The sequence below is a fragment of the Camarhynchus parvulus genome, chromosome 1 (assembly GCF_901933205.1).
Source record: "Camarhynchus parvulus chromosome 1, STF_HiC, whole genome shotgun sequence".
In the NCBI taxonomy this organism is placed as follows: domain Eukaryota; kingdom Metazoa; phylum Chordata; class Aves; order Passeriformes; family Thraupidae; genus Camarhynchus; species Camarhynchus parvulus.
Window position 1 is genome coordinate 68,163,836 of NC_044571.1, and position 23,630 is coordinate 68,187,465.

At 35.2% G+C, this 23,630-nt stretch overlaps 1 protein-coding gene across 2 annotated transcripts in view; it reads right to left on the reverse strand.

Annotated features, from left to right (window-relative positions):
- B3GLCT (beta 3-glucosyltransferase) overlaps positions 1-23,630 on the reverse strand; it is a 47,238-nt gene that overhangs the window by 13,244 nt on the left and 10,364 nt on the right. The window contains exons 3-10 of one of the 2 annotated variants that reach the window (XM_030954559.1): positions 23,339-23,378; positions 20,309-20,418; positions 8,972-9,048; positions 6,392-6,503; positions 4,693-4,829; positions 3,797-3,860; positions 1,152-1,283; positions 85-154 (exon numbers count right to left, since the gene is read on the reverse strand). In XM_030954559.1, the coding sequence (XP_030810419.1) occupies positions 85-154; positions 1,152-1,283; positions 3,797-3,860; positions 4,693-4,829; positions 6,392-6,503; positions 8,972-9,048; positions 20,309-20,418; positions 23,339-23,378 (742 nt within the window). The remainder of the gene's footprint in view (positions 1-84; positions 155-1,151; positions 1,284-3,796; positions 3,861-4,692; positions 4,830-6,391; positions 6,504-8,971; positions 9,049-20,308; positions 20,419-23,338; positions 23,379-23,630) is intronic. The other variant, XM_030954567.1, reaches the window with a different exon arrangement.

Here is a 23,630-nt window from a genome sequence, read left to right on the forward strand (position 1 = left end):
CAGCATATATCGGCTTGCTTTTTAAATATTCATTTTATGAACTATATTGCATAGAACTACTACCTTGACCAGGCAACAACTTACTTCTGTCACCATGAAATTTTCGACATGTTTTTACAGCAACAAAAACATCTTCCTTATTCACTGGCTCTCCCTATATGAACAAAACAAAAAATAATCCTTTAAGTCCAGGCTGTGCCTGTAGTATTTTATAGGATGTGTATGTCTGTACATATAATAAAACAGGAAATATCTTTTCATTATATAGCCTATCAAGCAGAATAGTGTTCTCGTGACACACCAGGAAGTAAATTTTTATATCTTGAAAAAAAAAAAAAGGCATTGGTTGTTTAAAATTCCTGAAATAACATTCTTGGAAAATTTTTTCCATTGATGTAGTACTCTGACAAGAACTCAAACACCTATCATTAGGAAAAGACCGTGAGTAGAAAAACTTGAACTAAGAATTATTAATCTGAAAAAGAATGTTTTCCTAATTTCTTTGAAATCAGTCACTATGAGAACACAAATTGTATCACATTTGGAAAAACCAGCTTAAATGATACACACTAGAAATCTTTTTATTTTCTCAACTGGTAATAAACCATTTGACCACTTTGATTTGTTATCCTTTTTGGCACCTAGAATTTTGCTCTCCTGGAAGCATGGAACACCTTCTGGCCACTAGCTACACTTAACTCATAATATAATAAATGTAATCTTCTAGAGGTGGAAGAGATGGGTTGTACTTTAAGGCACCAAATACTATATTACATTTTATCTTTAGCCTCAACAAGTTTTAGATTCCCATCTGTGGGGAACAAACAAAAAAAGATCATCTATACTTCAGTATCTCACTGTATAAGGAGTGTAAGGATAAATAATTTATAGATCATGCACCAACCAAACATTGTGGTATAAAGACTCATTAAAGCATACACAATATTAGTTGCCAGGAAATATAATGTGCCACAGAAGCCTGAAAGCATATCCAAAATACATCCTAGATAAATGTCAGAACAAACTATTTTGTTGGGGTATTTTTAGCTTACTTAGAAATATTTTCTCAAGTTTTGAGATTTTTAATTCAAGTATTATATGTTTTAGTAAGAGTTTTACTAACCAACTGGTATTTAAAATATTGTACTTACACAAAGTGGCAGAAAATTACTGAATGTTGTTGCACAGTGATCAACCTTATACGAATTCATATCATCTGTGCAGAACTCGGGCACTGGAGTAAGATGTGGTCCTTCCCCTTTCTGCCAAATGTACAGGGCAATCTATCAAAATTGGAAACATCTATATCAGTAATTAAACTAAATAAAAATTTTCAGAGCATACAAAGAAATCATATTAACAAGAAAAGTGAAAGATATGGGATGGTATAGATTTGTCCCTGAGTTGATTAACTAATTCCTCCATATTCTGCCAGTGGTACCATGCTCAGAGCCAGGTATTGGTTGCTGGCTCTTCCTGTCACTCCACCCAACGGGAAGGATAGAGAACAATACTTGTGCTCCTGGGTCCTTTAACCTATTAAACCTGTATTAGTTCAGAATTCAGTTATTCAGAATTAATATCAATCACATGAACCAACAAAGAAGCAATGCTCCTAGACAACCAAAGAGTATTTGACAATTGTAATGTATCGTTAATTGGTTATGAAAATTCACAATGTGCTAAAATTTCCCACTGAAAAGTGAAATTTCAATAGAAAGCCTTAGAATGGTGTGAAGCTATTTTATTTCAGAAGCGAGGTTAGAGTGCCATTTTGGGTTGTAGCATAGGCTGACACAAGGTTACTAAAACAATGGAAACATATTTACAATAAGAAGACAAAAACAGTCTTAGTCCTAGTTCAGACCTAATGCTAGATGTACAAAAAATTTCGTTATTCAATTCCAGCTTTGAATAGGCATCAGGGAATATGCCATATATTTTACAGTTACAAAAAGTCTACTCAACAACCTACAAATGAGCAGCAGCGCAATAAAGACACTTTACCACATCTGCAAGATACGAAAGTGATATAAATGTTATGGATATAAGGAATAGGTACTTGGAAAGTAGTAAAGTAACACAAACAAAAAAGAAATAATAAAAAGGATGCAGAGCACAATAAAATCCCAAAGACCAGAGGTATATGTTATTAGGAGTCCCTCAAACTAAAATATTTCTTATAAACTTTAACATTATACACAACCATAAAAAACAACAGATTATATTCTTTGATTTGTTGTCAATCTTGATTCACACAAGAAGAGCGTAGACAAAAAATATTTAAGACAGAGAAGATGGTGATTTATTAAATAAATGAGGTGGTGAAACTGTCTCTAGGGAGACATGAGACTTGCAGAAAGAATAACTCCAGGGCTGAAGTAGGTTATCAATAGCAATAAATTTGAAATAAAACATATGCAAAGACCTGCTAACAGAACAATAAGTGGATGGAAGCAATTTTGTTGGTCGAGTGACCAACTGTTTTTTACTAAGTAATCTGTGGCACATAAAGGAGGGGCTCTTAATGATCTTTGTTTATGACAACATATTTAGAGACTTTTTAGTGCTGAGGTAGACTGGAATACTGGGAATATATGAATGATTTTGTCTTAAAAATAAAGTTAAAATAAAATGACATTGTGAAGCCCAAGGTCTTGCATTCAGAAAAATTAACAAGAGGAAGAAAACAGCTTCCTGTCTTGTTTCTCACAGCAAAATGAAAGCTGAGAAGGATTGAAGGATGCAATTGTTTTTGAGAAAATGAGGGGGGATCTATATAAAAGAATGGTTTTGCATAAACCCAAATTTATTTAAATATGCTACATATCTATACTCTATAAATACACCATAGATTTATATTGTAAATGAGGAGGTTTATGAACATTATGAGATCTGGAAAAGCAGCAGTAGTTTTATGTAAAGGAGTTGTTTTTGTTTTCTGGACCAGAACAACAATTTATAGATGCTTTTCGGGAGTGTTAAAATAAAACTACTTCAGGGTCACTCTATTTCAGGCCAAAATCTTAATCCCATTCTTCTTTCCTTCCTTTTTCTTCACATTCCTTATCCTAATCTTAATCATATTCTTATTTCAGGCCAGAAGCTTATTCCAGATTCATCCCACTTACTTCTGAACCCCTGGTTCAGAACTTCACTTTGGTGACAGTACAAAACCCTGGACAGCACAAACACTTTAAATGCAGAAGAAATTAAAACCCCCCAAAAAAGTAGCACAGAAACTCTTTCAGAGCCTCCTTCTCATGTTCCTTTCAGTCACTGTCTGAAATACCTTCTGCCAATCTTTTGGAAGTGCTGCATACCAGAGACAAAAAGAAGTCTTTCCAGACTTCCAAGCTGCAAGTTGCAGCACTGCTTGTTCACACAAAGGTAGATTCCTCAGAGTATTTAATGCAAACCCCACCATATTTATCTCTGAGAGTCTGATTCAGAAAGTGAGGCTGGCTAGAACTGAGCTACTACTCACCTCAGCTTATGGTTCATGAATTGGAAGTCTCTCTCCTTCCTTACAGAGCAATCTTTAGAAGATACCTTAATGTATACAACCATGCATGCATTCTTATACGAGTGCAAGCTCACTAATAAATTTTTCTATGCTTAAAATATAGTTCTAAAGTATTGCAATATTCTAAAGGAAGGAAAAGAAATCTAACATGCCATTGCAGTCAAATCTTTTAGCAATGTTTAAGAATAATCTCTTATTTCCATTATGATTCAATACCATTCAAATATATAACTTTGAGACCATTTTTTCTTTCATCACACCACAGCTTACCTCATGCTTTAAATCTATTGTAAAGTCTGACTTGAGTGGTTCACTCTTCAACTTCTTTGCAAGCCTATGCAATTAGAGATTAAGAAACTTAATCAAACATATTAAAAAAACAATCACTAGTGCATGCAGGAAAGTGTGGCTGGTACTACTGACCACAAGTAAGGGGAAAAATAATAATAAATCACATTTTTGTATTTATTGCCTTGAGAAGCAACTTATGTTTATCATATAAATCCTTTTTAAAGAAAAATCTGATGTTAACATTAATTTTCAAGACATACACTTTGATACATTCTTCCTACACAAGAAGAAAGTTCTCATCTGGAGAAGGTAGAGAGTCTGGCATAAAATTTGCAACAGATTAAAAGCAGCAGCGCATCTGAAGCTCAGTATTGATCAGCATCTCAAACTACAGACAACATTCTCTTTCTGTGTATTTCAAAGCATAGTGTTTAAGGACTTTTCAAATCACGAGGACATCGATCCTTGCTATGGTAAGACCCATTCAACTTCTGAAATCTATGAACTTTTCAAATCTCATTTGAAAGCACCTAAGAGTCTAAGCAGAAATAAATATGTAGTTTGTCTGTACAGCATGAGAAACACTTCCAGAGGGCCATGCAGCCACTCTACTACCCAAGAATAAAACTACTGTCTGGGGGAGAATACATTCTTAAAATTACAATATGGAATTGAACTAATCAAACAGCTAGTACTGGACAACTATCAGCTACTTGATATAGGCAGAGTGAAGCAAAATAAATCACATGCACAGCAATGATACAGAAATCTATTTCTGCACTCTTGTTTAATTTTGAAGTGTTTATAATAATTCTACTTGGAATGTGTAGTATAATGGAAAATAAATGGGAAGTGACTTAAAATTCAATTCTTACTTGTTAACAAGTGGAATGCTAAGTGCCCAACCAGCAGCAAAATCCGGAAATTTAAAGACTGTAGGATTTTCAGCAAAGGCATAATGGTGAATTATTGTAGATTCTTCATCATATAATGCTTTACCTAAAAACCACTCCTGCAAAGGAACATAGGAAACAATTTTGTTCATCTACAGCATCCCTTTAGTGAAGTTGATTACTGCATTCATGCTGAATAAAGAAAACCTGAAAACAAAAACAAGGGAAGCACATTGTTCACAATTAATAATCTGGACAAAAATTGTACTTGGTGAGAAATGAAACTAAAAATTGTTCTCTGAAATCAAATACAGGCATTTTCAAACTCCAGAACATGCCTTGGCTTCCACCTGTTCAAAGAACACTGAATCCCAGAGTCATAGAATGGCTGAGGTGGGAAGAGGCTTCTTGAGATCACCTAATCCAAATCCCTGGGAATCAAGCAGGGTCACCCAATGCAGGCTGCCCAGGACTCTGTCCAGTCATGTTTTGAATACATTCCACAATCTCTCTGGGCAACCTCTATACCACCTTTTTCTTATTATGCAAACTCTTGAGACTTTTAAATTATTATTGAAGGAGCTCTGATATAAATCACCTTGAATTTTGTATCTGATGGACTACTAATGTATGTTAGCAACAAGGAATGGACTGTTACACTAAGATGACAATTACTATGTACAAAAGCAAAGTGGTTTATTTTCCTTTTATTACTGTGGGTTGGAATGTAATTTGTTATTTCATTAGAATCTGTATGTAATGCAAAGGAGAGAGTAAACCTGGCAAAAGGGCAGCATCTCGAACAAAAATGTTCATGTTTCTATTCCGAGAATATCAATTACAAGTAGATGTTTCTTAAACAAAAAAAAAAGGATATTCCAAAGGTCTTAATATATTCAGTCCTCCGTTTTGAAGACCAAGTGTTTCAAAAGGTAAGACCTCCAAATTGTTATTATTATTATCATTTTAGAAAAGAACTGTGAGAAAACATATGGCCATATGCCTGAAAAAGAAGTAAGTATGCTAAAGTGAGTCCTAAAGCAGAATTACAATAAAGAAGCAAAATATATTTCACACAGGAGATTTTGGCTTCTTTTATTACAAGCAAAGGACTGACACCAAGGTGGGGTTTTTTTCTGAACACTGAAAAATTTAAATATTAGCACCTTTCATGTCAGTTGCATTGCCAAATTTGCTTTGCTCCTTGGTGACTATACTTCTATTTTGTTCTGCAAGTCTTTTGGTGCTGTTTTTTTCCAATAGGTACAGAATATTTATCACCAAGGCAGATCAGAAACAGAATGCAAGGAAAACACCCTACTATTTTACATCAGAGACAAACTAGCATCAGTCATCCAGTCTGATGATAATCAGAATTTATAACAGAGAGGATAATGGGGAAAAGGGACTGCAAAACAGACGATATTAATCTTTTTATTTATGGTACATAATTTTCAGGCTATTCACAGAAAAAAAAATGGTTTCTCTGCTCAATTTTAACAGTTCTTCAACAGCTATACAGGCATTTGAACTGCTTCATGTTAAATACCTTGCTCTCATCTTCAGCAACAGAAATCTATACCCCTGTTTTAAGGTGTTTGGACACATCTTTTCCAACATTTGGCAAAACACACTCAATCACATTCAAAAAGAAAGTCAAATCTCTAAATTTTTATTTCACCTTAGACTTGTCAAATCTTCTGAGTGTTTCTACCAGTTTTATGACCTGTATTCTTGTATCTTCTTCACAGAAGAAAATCCATGAGGAGTTCCTACCATAGGTAACAGAGAAGCTAAAAAAGAAAGAAACATTTCACTAATATGGTGGCCTATGAACAAAAATGGCACATTCAAGGCACATTCCCCAAATATAAATAATTTGCCATCAATTCTTCATTTACACAGAAACACATTTACACAGAAAATTTTACTACTGATTTAGAATTACACATCCAAGGACTACTGTGAATGGATAAAGATACTGTCTCTGCTGCTATCTATTTATAAAAAAACCAGTTATTCCAGAAAGAAGGGAACGGAGATACGTAAAGAATTTCCATTCAGAAATGTACAGGTCTAACAGCCACCTATGAATTCAGAAGTCCATAGACAGTAGTTTTAGTTACCTTTCCCTTCTTCCGAGGGGCCTCACCATTGGCCATCTAAAATGTAACAGCACTGCAACAATCATCAAAATGCCTACTGACAGGTTTTCTCACAGCTGTAGGACACTGATCATTCCTGACCTAAAAACCTCATTAGCTTTTCCAGTACAGTGAAACTGTACAGACTGAAGGGACTACTCAAAGATAGCAATAATCTCAATGCAGGATTCCTGACTCCTTCAGAAAAAATGACATTCCCTGTTTCTCTGTTCTTCTAGCCTTAATTCTTCCACTACTCATCAAAACAGTCATATTAATTAATAATATCCTAATGGAAAAAAAGCCTACTATATTTATTTTTCCAGTTTCCTTTGCATGGCTTTTGGGAATGATTCCCAAGGCTAAGTACTTAAGGTCTCCAAGAGAGTCTTATGGAGACTTCAGAGCACAAATGTTTGGAGTTCAGACTGCAAGGAGACCCTGGAGATACCATGGTAAGATCCTGTTTTGGGTAATTTTTAAAAAAGGGATTTCTTCTCTGCTGAATGAACACGATTACTGAGATGAAATGTAGCAGGCCTTTGGGGCACAGTAAGGATACTGTGTCATGAGACATCCACAGATTGTATCTTCTGAAATTAAATATTTTGTCCAACTTAACCTGTGTCCAAGAACTAAAAATTAAAAATTTTCACAACTGCTTAGAGACCTCCTTAAAAATGCTGACAGCTACAGGACTGAGAAATCTATTCTTTGGAAGCAATTTTCTTATATAGATGCATCTTATACCACAATTAAAAGCATCATCAGCTGCTACAGGATGGCCTGAACTCCCTTCTTCCTCTTTTGTCCACTGAGAAAACAAAACAATACAAACTTCAAAACATCAACATACTTCGAAACTCCATGTCTTCATTTGCCAAAAGTACTAAGTGAAACAGTACACACAAGGAAACTCATATTCCAGAAATCTCAAGATGGAAATCCTCTACTTAAGATTCCTCTTCTGATTTCTAAATAATTTTCTTCTGCTTTCTCACACAAATGAGCATTTGTATTTTTTCTTTTAGTTTTGCTATCTTAAAAGAGCTGTATCTGTAAACCCTGTCACCATGACATAAATAATTCAGAAGAGGAACCACAAGGTCATTGAAACAGGAGCTAAGCAGGGAAGATGATTGATAGCTTGAACATCATCTTCCAGTTTTCAATTTACTTCAAATCTCTTCTGCTATTTTTCACAGTTTACATATATCTCACAGACAGCTGCTATACAAGCACTATTTACATTTTTCTACACAAAAAGTAATGGAAAGCAGAAGGAAAAGCATCCTGTCCTGCAACCACTCTGACCTAAAAACCTCACCCTGAATACATCTAATAAATTATATTAACTAAGTTAAAACTCAGTAGGCTGCAGATTTCAAATGCAAGCTTCAGGCAAAAGATAGTCTTCAGTACCATGGAAGTTCAGGATTACTAAAACAATTTCCTGACATTTTGCAAGATACTACAATGTAAATGCAGCATGTCCTCCTTGGAGCCATCTACATAGACTACAAAGAAAATATATCTGAGACTGCCTGTCTTTTCTGATCATACTAATACGAAAATTTGCCATATAAGCATTTAAAAAGATACTGAAACCTAAAACTTCTCACTAGAGAGACATACGGCCTCTTACAAACTCTATAAGCAATAAAAACCCAAAACAAGTATTATGATCTATTTTTTTTTCATTTATTCCACTTCATTCAGTCAAGTAATCTGAAAGATCAAAATTTCTGTAATACCTCACACCTTACACTGTAAGAAGTGGGGACCAAATAGAAAAATACACATTTAAAAATGCCATTTCTTTAGACTAGCTTACTTCCCTAATAATTTTAAAATGCACAGTGATTTGAAGAAGGCTGTCGCTCAGTTAAATTCTCTTATTACTGTTCTTTTATTTTAAATAAGCTTGTCTGATTTAATTAAATTTATCAGAAAACTGCTCTATAAAACAAAAAAATAAGAAGTACAGTACAAAAGTTAAAATATAAAGTTACAACTCATTAAAAATTTTTGCTTCTGAAAAAAATGGTCTGCATAACTAATACATATATTCTTGGTTACAAAAATTTCTGAAAATAACTGGCATTCATTACACTTACTCTGTCATTAATGGCAATATTGTCCATGCACCTTCATGTCTGTCGATCTGATGAATAAGCAGAACCGTAGGCAATTCCTTTAAGAAAAATACAAATATTCCCATGAAACTTGAATTATATGTACTTTCTTCCTAAACATCAATCAATCTTTAAAAAATTATTCTGGAACAACTAATTAGTTTTCCAGTTAGTTACTAGGTTTTGACTGGCAAGCAGCCCTGAAGAATAGATGACTTAGGATGGTATGAAACAAGGTGAACTGCAAGTTAAGGATAGTGCTTCTTCCAATGTGTAATTTTGTAATTGTCTTTTAGTTATAAAGCTAACAGACTTTGAATTCAATGCTTTGCGTAAGAACCCATGTAATCAATAGATCATAGTAATCTCCTTGCCATACCATAAAATCCCATGAAGAAATACTTATAAATAATGAAGGGTTTTCTACAAAGGCTTCCATTGGACAATCACATTACACACAGCTTAAGTGAGAGTTCCAACACTCTTTACTTTAAGCTGAGCTTTGGCTCGTCACACTAACATCATCACAAAACCCGATGGATTTACAGAAAAATCAAAATGAGGAGTTAGCATTTTTTTCTTCCTGAAAGATCAAAGAAGCTTTTCTACAAAGGAAAATACTCAAAAATTCCTTTGCTCTTTTGTTACTCGAAACCTCTTTGATGTGGCAGATCCCAGTGTCTAGCAGATAAGCTAGAATTCTGAGGTAGTTTCCAAGAAAACACCATTTAAACACAGCCTTCTGATAAACCAAGTGCACAATTTGTAATACACGTGGAAAGCTGGATGCAGATACATCCCTCAATACACAGGCAGTACCTTACTCCATCAGTGAGTCAAATCCCCCACTGCAGCATCATTGTGTCTGGGTGTGACACCAGCTAAAGACAAGGGAGAGACTCCCTGCTCACCTGATAGCCTGACAGGGGCTCACTGCCCACAGGAGCATGGGACTCACCACAGCATTCAGGGGAACAGCACTTTGGGTTGGCACAAAACTTCACGTGAGATGCTTAGGAAAGGGCACAAGGTCAGAAAAAGAGGGATCATGGTGTTTGAGGAGTGGTTTAAACCCAGCTGGAAATTAAGCACCACACAGCTGCTCAGTCAACCCCTCTCTTCCCCTATCCTAGCTGAAACCAGGCCAAGGAGGAAAAAACCATTGGTAAGTACAGGGAAAAAAGGGAGGTGGTCACTTGTAACAATTTGCTGGGCAGGACACTTGTCTTGCCATGGCCTGCTCTGATCACTGCAGTCTGTCCTGTCTTCTCCTTAAATTCCATTTCTCTTGTATTAGCAGGGTGCCCCATGGCAGGAAGGAAATGATGAATCTGACTCCATGTTCTTAGAAAGCTAATTTATTATTTTATGATACTAGATAATATTAAAGAATACTAAATTAAACTATATTAAAGAATCCTAAAAGGATACAGACAGAAGGCTAGAAAGATACTAAAGAAAACTTGTGACTCTTTCCAGAGCCTTGACACAGCTTGACCCTGATTGGTCATTAAGTCAAAACAATTCACATGAAACCAATGAAACAACCATCTGTTGGATAAACAATCTCCAACCACATTCCAAAGCAGCAAAACACAGGAGAAGCAAATGAGATTATATTGTTTTCCTTTTTCTCTGAGACTTCTCAACTTCCCAGGAGAAGAATCCTAGGCAAAGGGATTTTTCCAGAAAATATGATGGTGACACATTTCTAACTCCTGGGCAGGAGGCTTTGTGTGTCTGTATTTAGAGGTCTGTGTTCCCAAAGGCAGAGAGAGGACCATGAGTTGTAGGGGTGCACCTGTCTCTCCAGGACCTAATCTTTTTCCACTTACGCCTTGCATGTGCCAAACATTCCTGCTTGATGAATGCTTTTTGTGAATGATGCCATTAACATAAAATTCACACTTAAACACAAAAATAATTTCTTTTCTAAGAAAAGCTCTAAGATAAAGTTTACACTATTTGCTGACTCTGTCAAAGTTTACTTTAAATCCTTTTAAAGTGCAGTTAAGCACATCACCTAGAAATACATAAAACCTCCAAATTTCATATACTAAAGAAAAAAAAATCTCTACTGCTCTAAGGAATAACTGTGTCTCTCAGGAGTGCATTAACCTTATACAAAAATAAGGATTTATGCTATTGGAATGACCCAAATTGAAAAGAAACAATGCCAAAACTCCAATTTGTAACAGGATATTCACCCGCATCTCAAAAAACAACATTTCTGATTTATGAAAAATTTACTGAAAAACCAAAAGTTCAGAGCTTTTAGTGGAAGGGGCAAATCTTAATCATAGCATTCTCAACACCTTGTATTTCACTGAAATGTGAAAATGGTAAAATTTACTTGGGTATAGTTTTATCTTTATTGACTTTATTTACTTGGATTTATTTATTTTTATTTTTAGTATAAGTTTATGGTAAAATCACAAAATTATGCTTACTTAAGGGGCTGTAGACAGGAAGATAAAAGGGTAGACCTCTGTCTTCACAAGAACATTTATTTTTACACGCATACAAAACCTGCCAGTATTTGTAGGAAGCCATGTATTTCATGCACAAAAGACAAAGAAAATAGTAGTTAATAATATACTCAGCATCTCTATCACACTGAAGGCTGAAACTGGATTAATTTTAGATAAAAGCAGCATTTACCCATGCAAAAGATATTAAGTAAATTACATAATCTAAGTAGCTGTACCATTATACTCTATCTCCTTTGTGCAGAGCAAAGGAGTGATGATAAAGAAAAAGCACTCTCTCTTGAGCTAATCCAATACTCTTAAAAGGTATCTTTTCTCTTTGATATTCTCATAAACCTGCTCTCTTTCTCTACCCAACTTCCTCTAAAACATGAAAATACATGTCCTGCAGGATCCTTTCCTTCCACTCACCTCTAACCATGCATTAATTCTAATTTAATAAAGGAGATGCTTAAAACACACTCTAGAGATCTAAAACAGCCACTTTCAAAAACACTGGAGCATTTCTGCTGCTTTTCCTTTCTAATTTTTACTCTGAACCTAGTGGAACTGGGCTGACCTATTCATTTTATTTATTCCATCTTCAGTACAAGGACAGAACAAAAAAGCAAAACATATCTGGTGTCAGCTTTGAGGAGTGGAAGGGCACGTGCAGTCAAGGTAATGAAATGTAACTTGCACACTCTGTCTATCTCATAAAACTCTCCTACAAATGCATCCATGGCCTTTACTGCATTCACTGGTTATTCTAGCTTGAAACTATTGTTTCCACAGTTACAAAACACATGTGTTTTCACACTTACCAACATTCTACATATGACACAAGTAAAGTATCTCAATCTAAATAACATAATTTAACCACTTTTTGAAGACTGAGAAACTACTCTCTCCACTTACACAACTGAGCTGACTTTAAAAAGCAAAACCAAGAAATGGAATTGCTTGTGGTCTGAAATACAGTATGAGATGTTTTTACTCCAAATACCACCTACTCTATCAGCAGAGTAAGATCAGCAATACCTGTCGCAGATGACAATGGCAAACGTTAAACAAATGAAAGACTAAGTGTGAATAAAGGGGTTAGATCCACATTTTCAAGCCAATTCCAAAGACACAGACTCACACAGCCTCATTTGTACCTTAAAATCATCTAGTATTTTTAATGCAAGCTGAAGTATGAATGACACAATCAATTTCACACTAAATCATCAGGAGAACTCTGGTTTTTGAATCTAAATATTGAAAGTTCTCTTCATTAACATGAAAAAGACTTGGAGAACTAGCATATCCAATAAAGAAAAGGTAATTCAGAATAAAATAATTAAGAACTAAGTAAGAGAATTGTTAACCTGAAACAAGTATCTGTATTCTTTCTGCACTACATGGAATTTCATATCAATCTACCAAATCCTATATGAGAAATGTGCAATTTAAAAAGAACAAAACCATACAGGGTAAAACCAAAATGAAATGCTATGGTTTCATAGACTACAAGGCCAAAATGGGCTTCTGTATGCACCCAGGATGGCAGAGATCCACCCCAGCTAAAATGGGATTTCCAGGCTAGGTCACATCCTCCATGATCCTCTAGCAGAACTGTGTTTGCTTTGTTTTCCTACAAAGTAGTTCACTGAATTTCATCTAAGCATAACTAAACCTTGCCCTAAGTGTATTCTTTTGTGAGAACACACTTTATTAGAACACAACTCACACTAGATCTTGCTCAGCACTATTAGTTATATGTCCCGTGTGAGATGATTTTGCAAGTAAGGCATAGAAACAGATCCAGAACTGCAGTGAAATGCAAAACACGATGGTAATCTGTTCATTGTTATATTACTGAGTCACCTGAGCAGAGCAAAAAGCCATCTTGTAATACACTGGAGAAAAAGAAAGTAGGGTACAGGAATTTGCTCCTAATGAGTCCAGTTTGCTCATATCTGTAGGTGTCTTGCATTTATTATCTCTGTGCTTTGTGAGCTCATTAAACTGCCTTTTAAACTCCCCCCAAAGCTGAGGGGTAGGGACCTAAACCCTGAGCCCTTCTGCTGAACTGCACAGGTCCAGACTCAGAAATGTTTTCCTATCTCTACATACCCTTCAAGCACGTAACAGCATTTTCCCTCCTCTCTTATCTTCTTTTCAGTAATCAATCCTAAGACACATTCAGAGCTAGCCTACCTTCTCAGCCTTCCCTTGGGAGGTTAAATAAGCCAAGCTCTTACAGTCATCTGTTACGACTAATTTGACAAAGTAGAGCTGTGGAATACATACTGCAGTCTCCCTACAGCTTTATTTTCAGAAACATGCCAATTCTGTAGACATCCTGAAGGATTTCTAAAATAAAGTAATACCAATAGCAATAGTAAAAGAAAGTAATAGCAAATCTTCTACCTCTAAGCCCAGCAGGTCAGACAATTTACTGGGAATTTCCAGCTTCAAACATTGTACCAAACACTTCATCTTCTCTATATTCTAACAATTTCCTTAAATATTGAAAATTACAATACATATTTAAATTATTTTTCATGTTTTAAAGACATAAATATCAATTTTATCAGAGCCTCATTTCCAAGAATCCAAGATAAAATATTATTTCAATAATCCCATTCAAATAAAACCCATGGATGATTTAAAGTACTATTATACATTACTACTGTAAAAGAACTTTGCTTCTGTTTAACACGTCTGTTATTTAGGAGCTTCTCCAAAGTTGTCCAGTCCTTTTGATTTCCTGCTCTATTTCTTCCTTTAGGCTTCATTCATAGAATCCTAGAACAGTTTTGAGTTGCAAGGAGCATTTAAAGCTCTAGTCCAGGCCCCTCCAGTGAGAAGGGACACCTTCAGCTACATCAGGTTGCTCAGAACCCCAACCAAAATGATCTTAAATGTTTCCAGGGATGGGATAGCAACCAACTCTCTGGCAAACTGTCAGTTTTTCACCAACATCACTGTAAAAAACTTCTTCCTTATGCTGAGTCTCAATCTACTCTCCTTTAGTTTAAAAATTTTACCCTTTCCTTATTATTACAGGCTCTCTAAAAAGTCTGTTCCCCTCTTTCTTTATAAGCCCCCCTTAAGTACTGAAAGGCCACAATAAGGTGTAAAAAACTCCCACAACAACAAAACCCATGATTCTAATAAGGCACAGTTTCCAATAATCGCTGCTCCTCAGGAAGCCCAAAGTAATAAAGTATAATGTACTATTTTCCATTAGAGAGAATTTCTACTTCTCTTCTACTCTCAGATGCCCGGTTATCATTTTAAAAAAGAACTGAGTTTTCATAATATATTATGTGTAATTTCAGAGAGTTCAGTGAAAGGCCACAGCTTTCACAAATTTCACAAATACCCTGCTTTCACAAATCAAGAGCAAAAAAACCAAAGCAAGTACTGTGTGCAAAAAACCACAGCAAGTACTGTGTGCAAATTAACCAATCAGACCTTATTTTGTAACAAGACAAATAAAAAGGTGTGGAAAAATCTGGAAAAGTTTTGAGTGCTTATTATAAATGCTACCACAGATGTGTATAATAAGACACTAGCCTAGGATGACAACAACATATTGCAGTAAAGTGCCATTTGTTTGCTCTTCACTTGAGTGAATAAAAAGCAGTGAGGAATACTTTCTCCACAGCTCACAGTTTACAAGAATTCTAAATAAATGCAATGATGCGAAAGACAGATGTGTGGTATACAGTACATAGCTATTATTCAGGAAAGCCAATATTAGAGATGAACCACTATAATTATGTTGCCTGGTCCAAGTAAGGTCTAGAATGTGTTTAAGATAGGATTTTAGTATTGTAGTTGATAATATTCATGTGTAAAGTGAGTTTTTACTTAAAAGCAAATTTTTTCTCAATCACAACTAGTGCATAAACACACTTCAGGTTGGATATTGGGACAGATTTCTTCACTGAAAGAGTGATTAGGCATTGGAACAAGCTTCCCAGGGCAGTGGTGGAGTCACCATCCCCACAAGTGTTCAAAAAATTGAGCAGATGTGGCACTTCCTGATATGGTTTAATGGGTGTGGTGGTATTCAAAGACTTGATGATTTGGAGATCTTTTTCAACCTTAATGATTCTATGATTCAAGCAATGAAATAAAGCAATTTAAGGGGTTCAGATGCTTCTTTAAATTCTTAGATTTATATTCATGGAAAGCCTGAAGCATCTTTCACTGGCAGTAAGATTGAGACCTTTGTCTCCCAAGCTAAATCAGTGTGATCCATGGGGGAGCAGGTCCCTTCCCCACAACAGGCTCTGGCCAAGTAAATCTAATGTACCTATTTTAACTAGGGAAGAAGAGAAGGAACAGGAGAGCAGAAAAAAGCTTCCACAAGGCAAGAAATTTGGTGAATGTATTTCAAGTATAGATGCTCAGGAGAATATACAACAACAAAACAACTGTCACCAGGTAATGATTTTAATCTGATGATTTAGTAATTCTAGTCTCATGCATACTTCAGCATTCTATTCAAAGATGACTGAGCAATTTTAATATAACCAAAACAGTGGAGGAGAAGCAATCTCTTATTCTTTATAGCATCTCTTATTCTTTACTAAGAAAAGAAATACCTTAGTAAAATGGGTTTGTTCAAATCCTATTAGGTATGCAGAAATTGCTGCTGAAGGGGCTGAGAGAGACATTTACCCTAAAGCACTTTAAACTTCTGAATTTCTTGTTTATATTTTGCTCTGACATGTCAAGACATCTCTGTGAGGTGACAGGTCCTATTTTCTGCATTAAAAAAGTGAAGGAAGCTATCACATATTTGATTGGTAAAAGCAGTGATATAAAAACGGTCTATGATGTGCAAGGCAGGGCTGAGGGCAGCCCACTGATCACTGCTAAAACATTTAAAAGATCTCATTAGTGCAGAATTATCCGACTGCCACAAATTCCTTCAAATCTGCTGAGCATCCATTAGAGGAAAACAATCCTGTTCACCTTCCAATATAAACTGTAGGTAACTTTTACAGTTCCAACAGCTAATGAGCAAGGCATCAATTCTGCTGATAACAAAGCCTAGCAATTGTCAAAAGGATGCCAGTACCTTTGCAGAATGAGAAGCAAGGGCATATTAGAAAGTCAAAGATCAAACAATTAAAGCAAAAAGCTAGGAGAACAGCTGGAGGAAAGCAAAGATAAAACAAAAGTCACTCAAATGTGTAAAGCCCTGCAAGCTGACCTTGAAGAGAGTTAAGACAACTCCGAAATACATTTTCCAAACTAAGCAGTATCTTTTGTACACTTTTCCTGGACCACTTTCAAAGGGTTTTATTTTGAATGCTCCTCACCTTTCTACAAAGAGAGTATAGAAGCATTTCACAACAGGAGCCCCCAGATATTGAAGCCCCAGAATGAGCAGTTGGACTTTAAAATGCAAATCCTAAAAGGAATGAAGCATTACAAAGAAAAACAAAGAAAAGTGACCAAGAGCATACTGATACTGGGCAATGTATGCAAGCAGAATAAGTAACATAACATAAAACAAACACAGGTGCTAACATGGATAAAAAAGTAGAAATAGGAACTTCATACACTGACCACTTAAACACACACTCTTATTAGGGTTTTATACTGCAAGCTCTCCCCACATAATAAAAGTGTAGTTTTATGGACAGATTTGGGAAATAAATGTAAATATTAAAGTTGCGCATGATGTTGTAAACAAAAGAATGAATAAATCCTTGTAGGAAAAAAAAAGAGAAAGTTGTTGCTAAGAAGGAAATAAAGGGCACACTACTATTTTACACAGAAAACCAAAGGGAATCAATCTAGTAATATGAGAAATTTTGATGTTTAAACGTGCCTGTTTTAATTTAAAAAATAGGGTTGATCTAGATATGGTGGAAAACCTTGCCATAAAGACAAATTATTGTAGACACAGAGATGGAGGGGAAGGTCAGAATGTAGCCCAACGCCTCACTTAAATATCTGTTAAATCTTGTTAAAACTGCAGGATAAAAAAATGAATTGCCTGATCAGTCTCAGCTGAAAAGTGGCTTCCATGAAATGGGAAGCCATTACAGGAGGGAGAGAAGTAAACAGGATTTTCATACTAGAGTCCTGAATTTGAGCAAGTAACTGAAAATTGAAGCAAGAGGTATATTATGGATTGCATTGAATTTATGGCATTAATTTTGAAAAGTCTCAAGCAAATTTATCTATTTTATCTAAATATACAAATCAGTTTAAAAATAACTCAGTTGCCTTGAAAAAGAAGTTTTTCCACTAAATCCTATAACCACAACATTATTAATAGGACCCCATTTGATCTTTAGACTTTTCAGGAAAAGTTATAGTTTTTTGAATTGGCCAAGGGTGTTCAATGCAAGAACCCTCCAGGACCCAAAGCAAAAAACATCTCCTACTCTACTAGACCAGTTTTCATAGGGAAATATACAGACTTTTGTCTTCTAAACAATCACAGGAAATTAAAAAGCACTGACTGCACCTAAACTACCTAACATTACTTAAAAAGGTAATTTTTCAAAAACTTTATTTTACCTCTTTTCTCATTTTGAAAGTAATAGCAAAAAAGTAATCCTGATTTTGACTTTTTTAGACAGAAAGGGCATAGTCCCAAATATTACCATTTTACACTCCCAACAGCTTCCTTATTCTTATTTGGTGCTTCTTATGAAGGTCTAATTTACAGAGGTTAAATGTTCCATAATCTCAAAAAATTAAGAAGATTGGTAGAAACAGAAATGAATTTTTGTCATTGCTAAATTCTAACTGAAGAGTTTTGGCTAATATTCAATAAATCGCTAGGGAAAATGTTTTTAAGCAAGAACAAAATACTGACATCTACTGGTGACTGGGATTACAGATTAGTTTCACATTAAAAAAATGTTTTAAGTGCACCATGAAAGAAAATAAATGGACAAATCACTTGTTAAGATTAATGTCAGTTACTCAATCCATTTTGAAGTGAGGCATATGTGCTAGTTTAATGAAGTAACACAAATCCAGCAGTTGGATTCATTTCTCATTTCAGACTAGCAGAAAATAACTAATGAACCCTTATGGACTAAACATCTATTGCTTGGGCCTGTAACAACAGAGGAGTGAACCTGATGATTCAGTCTTTTGTTTTCATACAGCAGTTGTCTTTGAAAACACAAGGATTGAACTTTTTTGCCTGAAACTAATTTCATGTGTATTCTCTGCAGTGAAAAATGCCAGCTTCAAATGTTGATATGCAGGGTTGCAGAGATGATCTGCCCCATGTCCATAATCAGCATTACTGGGGAGTGTCTCACAGTGGCATTGTGAGTTGACCAAAACAATCAAGATGTACCAAGAACCTCCTGATTATGCCCATACATTTTTTTTTCTTATACACTGATGGCTTTCCCCTTTTCCCAAATTTCAGATATAAGATTATTGGTGGGATTGCCATCGCTGCTTCTCTCAAGACACCATGACTGCTGTTCAAGAGGTAACTTTAAGAGTGGAAAAGCATCATCATTTCAGCATTTCCATAAAGGCATCTTCTCAAATAGGCAATAAAGGTCTCTAGAAGCCAGGTCAATTTCAGGTATAACTCTGATTACAAAATTACTTCGCCTCTTTCCCACAAAACATGCTTATATTTGGGCCCCACTGAAACCATTTGTACTTCTACTTACTGAACTTTTTATTACTCATATTCTGCAACATCAATTACAGAACTCAGCTAAAATCCTCGGATTTAACAACTGACACCATAATCCTCTCTGCACACATTGTATCTGAACACTTGTCTCAATTCCGAAGAGGACTCTGAAAGAGCAGAACTCTGCAGAACAAAGGCTGTTCACATGACTGATTTCATTAAGGGATGAAAAATTGCGTTTAGAATGGATTTAATTACAACAGGTTTGATAAGCTTGGATAAATGAAGCCTAAAACATCCAGCAATCTGATTTAGGCACTACAAGACTAATGTACATAAGACAATTTATATCAGATTTCTTTTTCCTTTACAACAAAGAATGTGGAAATGAAAAATAGGTCAAATAACCTCACAGAAAGCTATTTCATATGAGGGGATGTAAGCCACTCTTAATTTTTTCTGTATTTATAAAACATGAAGAAAATAAAGCATTGTTTATGCACACCGAACTTTCAGTGTAAGTTTCTTAAAAACCTCTTTTTTCTAGGGTTATGCTTTACAAATCAAATTTCCCATTAGAATGTAAAGTACAACAAGCAGCTCTCAGGTCAGTGTGACCCACCAGCAGGTCAAGGGGAGAGTCTGCAGAGGAATAGTTAGGGAAGGGAAAAGAGAGGTGTAGAGAACTGCTGCTGCAGGAAGGTGGGAATCCTGCCTTAGGAATTTACTGTCCACACACATTTCTGTTCTACTGCCACCATGTCACAGCTGTGCAATGGAATTCTGACAAAATCTACATTACAGCACATTCACTGGCTCCATTAAAATACTCTAAAATATCTAAAATTATTCTAACTAATAATTACATTGTTATGTTTTTCACTTCATAAAGAATGCATCTTTTTTTCTTTGTAAACACACTATAGTCATATCGAAAAACTGCCTTCTTCCAAGTCTTTCTTATCCCTTTTGCACCAAATGCCATCGAAACAAAAACAGCTGTTACACAAAAAGGTTGATAGTTGAAATTAAAGTAGTGATAAATCACAGTGTACAATAAGTAAATAACCACTGAAATAGTTTTCTTATAAGCACACAGAAAGCAATTAGAAAATAAATAGAATGGATTTGAAAAAAGGCACAACAAACCCCAATATTTTTAGTAAAATACGGCAACAGAATATATAACAAGGTGCACTTATTATTATCTCAACTTACCTTTCCAAGATCTACAGCCTGTTTCAAAATATCTCTTTTTAGATCTTCTGCTCTCTTGGAATGAAAAGAATTACTTTGACTCTGGATGACAAATACAATTCCTTTTAATTCTGTAAGCAAGAAAATAAGAAGATTTAAAGATAAAAGAAATTATTTTCTGATTTGCTCTGAAGCTAGTGAGAACCCAGATGTACATAGGAATCTATTACACAGTAATACTTTAATTATAGAAATATTTCATGAAATAGCAAAAAGGCATTATTTCACACACACAAAAATCCAAACCAGCCCTTTTCCAGATTCATTTTAAAAGAGCATGGCATGACTGGAAGACGTGCAACAGTTAACAGCAGTCACATTCATGAGGTTGCTTTTTCTCCAAGACACCAGCACTCCTTGTAACCAGAGTTAAAAGGTGTTCCTCACAGACCAGCATCTCCCCTCACCAGGAAACACATGAACATGAAACAGAAAAGCTGCTTCCCAAACAAAAAGTTTAAAACTCTACCCAGAAACAAACATCAGGCGGAGAGGCACACACACAAGAACACTGAGCTGATACTCTTATCTAATATGACAGCACCAATATCTCACACGTGTCTTCACACTGTTTAAGGGCATCATAACAAAAAAGTTTAAACAGGAGAGAAGACCAAGGGAAATTTAAAAGAAGATAGTGAAGTAGCTTTGCAAACATTTATGGATTATAAAAGTGCCTATTGTGAAATACAAGTAGATGATGAAGCAGGTAGCCAAATTTTCTTGTTAATAGGAGATAGAATAATCCCTCAATACTTGGAAATCTTAGAAAACAGGAAGATATGATCCCATTCAGAAGCAGAGCACAGCAGACAACAACAAAGGATGAGACAATAAAAGGAAGAGGACAGATGCCTTTTCCATAACTCTTACCAAGTTTGATCTATGCTGTTTAACCCACTCAAGACCTTTAACTAATCAGTGAGGAGGATTGTTTGGCCACAAAAGGCTGAAATTTACAGATACCATGTAGAAAGTGTACCAGGAAACTCAGAATATAATAACTTGAGACAGTGCCACAAGGAAAGAAACTAATGCCCATGAGATCTGTACAGAATGTTGAAAATTGTGGAGAAGAAGGAACAAAATCACATTTAAAAAAACAAACAAACAAACAAGGAAGAAGGAAAGTCTGAAGAAGGAAAGAAGTAACCGCAAGGAAAAAGAGTAAAACTGAGCCCATGAAGAAGGATCACAAGCAAAACATTGTGAACAGAAAGAGCATTAATATCTGCACTAAGGTTATGAAAAGATTGCTATGTCCAACACCTGAGGATTGATTTCACTGCTTTGTTGCTCTGAACAGTTATTTGTTAATTTAGACCTATGATAGCTCAAAGCTGCAGTTAGATGTTTTTCTACTTTTCCCTCAATATTATTTTCCCTCAATTTATTAGCTTATTCATCAAGACAATTGTTAAATTGTGTGAAGTTTCTGGTGTTATATTACAGAGGTTGAAAAAGCATTGGTTTAGATATCAGTATTCATTTCACATTTTTCCCACACAGTGTAGGAATCAACAGTGTTCATGCTCTGAACCACCAAACAAACTGCTTAAAAATCCCATGCATAATAAAAACTTCTGAATAGCAACTAATTGCTACCTAGCAAGATCTTTGCTGGATTTCCTGTGCAAAAATTAAAATCAGTGCGTGAAAACTGAAACTACACTTTGTTGATGCTAATGAGAGTCAAAGGGCTAAACCTACGTGCACAACACCAAAAACACCTACAGAGACAAAAAGCAAACACTACCTTGTTTTTAGTAATTGCTGTTTTAGTACCAGTATATTTACAGATATGGAAGCATCTGAACTACACTTAGTTTCACTTATGGTACATTTAACAACATCTGTGATATTCCACATTAGCATTCTTTCTAGGAGTGAGATAACATCTAGTTTGATGATTAAATCAAATGGAAATAGTTTCCTGTGCTATAGGTAAAGTTGTTAATAACAGACATATTCAGTGTATGAAAATGTCAACAGAGAATAGTTACAATATTGAACACCTCAATTGTTTCTCAAGCTGAGAAACAGCCAATGAAGCAAGAGAAAGAAGTCTTTTGAAAGATTAATTTCCAAAGGTGCTACTGATCTGTATATAATAGTTCAAAAGAGAAGAATGAAATATCAGAGGAACTAGGAACCATTAAGAAATACATTCTGTTAAAGCCCTTACATTTTACCTATAGAAATGGGTTGAAAGACCTTAAAAAAAACCAAAAAACCCAAACCTCAAACCAAAATAACTTTATTAGGAAGAGGCGAAAAAATGATGTATTGCATCAGACCAGCAGTTCATCTAATCCACTACATGTTTTTAACAGTAGTAATAGGAAAGACACCACAAAACCTTTACTTTCTCCAGTGCTCCTCATACCCTGAGAGCATTGACAACTATTACATTAGGAAATGCCAGAAGACAGACATAATTAAGCTGGGTCCTTTTAGAACAAGAAGAGCCAAGTCCTGAGGGTTTAGCAGAGTGAAAAGTCCACAGTTACAGTGCAGAGAATGCAAGTCAGGTCTGTTAACTTTTTGCCAGAAGGACATCAGACTGGCCTTCAGAGAAGGCAGAACCTTGCAGAATTTTTACTTTCATTATTCATCACCTGTCCAGCAGCAAGAAGTGGTTTTACCACTATTTTACCTATCAATGTTTGACGCGCTTCTTAAATACTTGCTTCTAGATATTACAAAGTAATTATAATTTTTTACAAGCAATTTCCAATAGCCTTGGAAAATTCAGTTTCATCTTAAATTGTTACAAGAACAGCTAAGTATCATAACATTTTATTTTAAACTATAGTGCACTACAAAAAGCAATTCATCCTTTTCACATTGCAAGTGCACATGTGCACAGAAAACTTAACTACAAGAACTGCAAGTACAATCAAAGATTTAGAATTTTCTCTTTGATGAGACTACATGAACAAAGAAAAGAAAAAAAAAAGTATTTGTGAAACAGCCCTATACTCTACTTACCTCTGCCTATTTTACTAATTGTTCTACTTTTTTCAGAGTTCTAGAAGAAAGAAAGGAAAAAAACCAAGTAAGAATATACACAAAGCCTCAAATATTTCTACAGAAGCACACTGGGAGTCAAAACACTCATCACATTATAAATTATACACAGAGGTTTTAACTCAAAAACTAATATGAAAAATAACATAAAATGTTATTCATCATCAAGAATTGCAGGAGATATCCTATATGCTTGCATACTATTACTCAGAAAATACAGTAAGACTAAGAAAAAAAAAGAGAAAATGCTTTT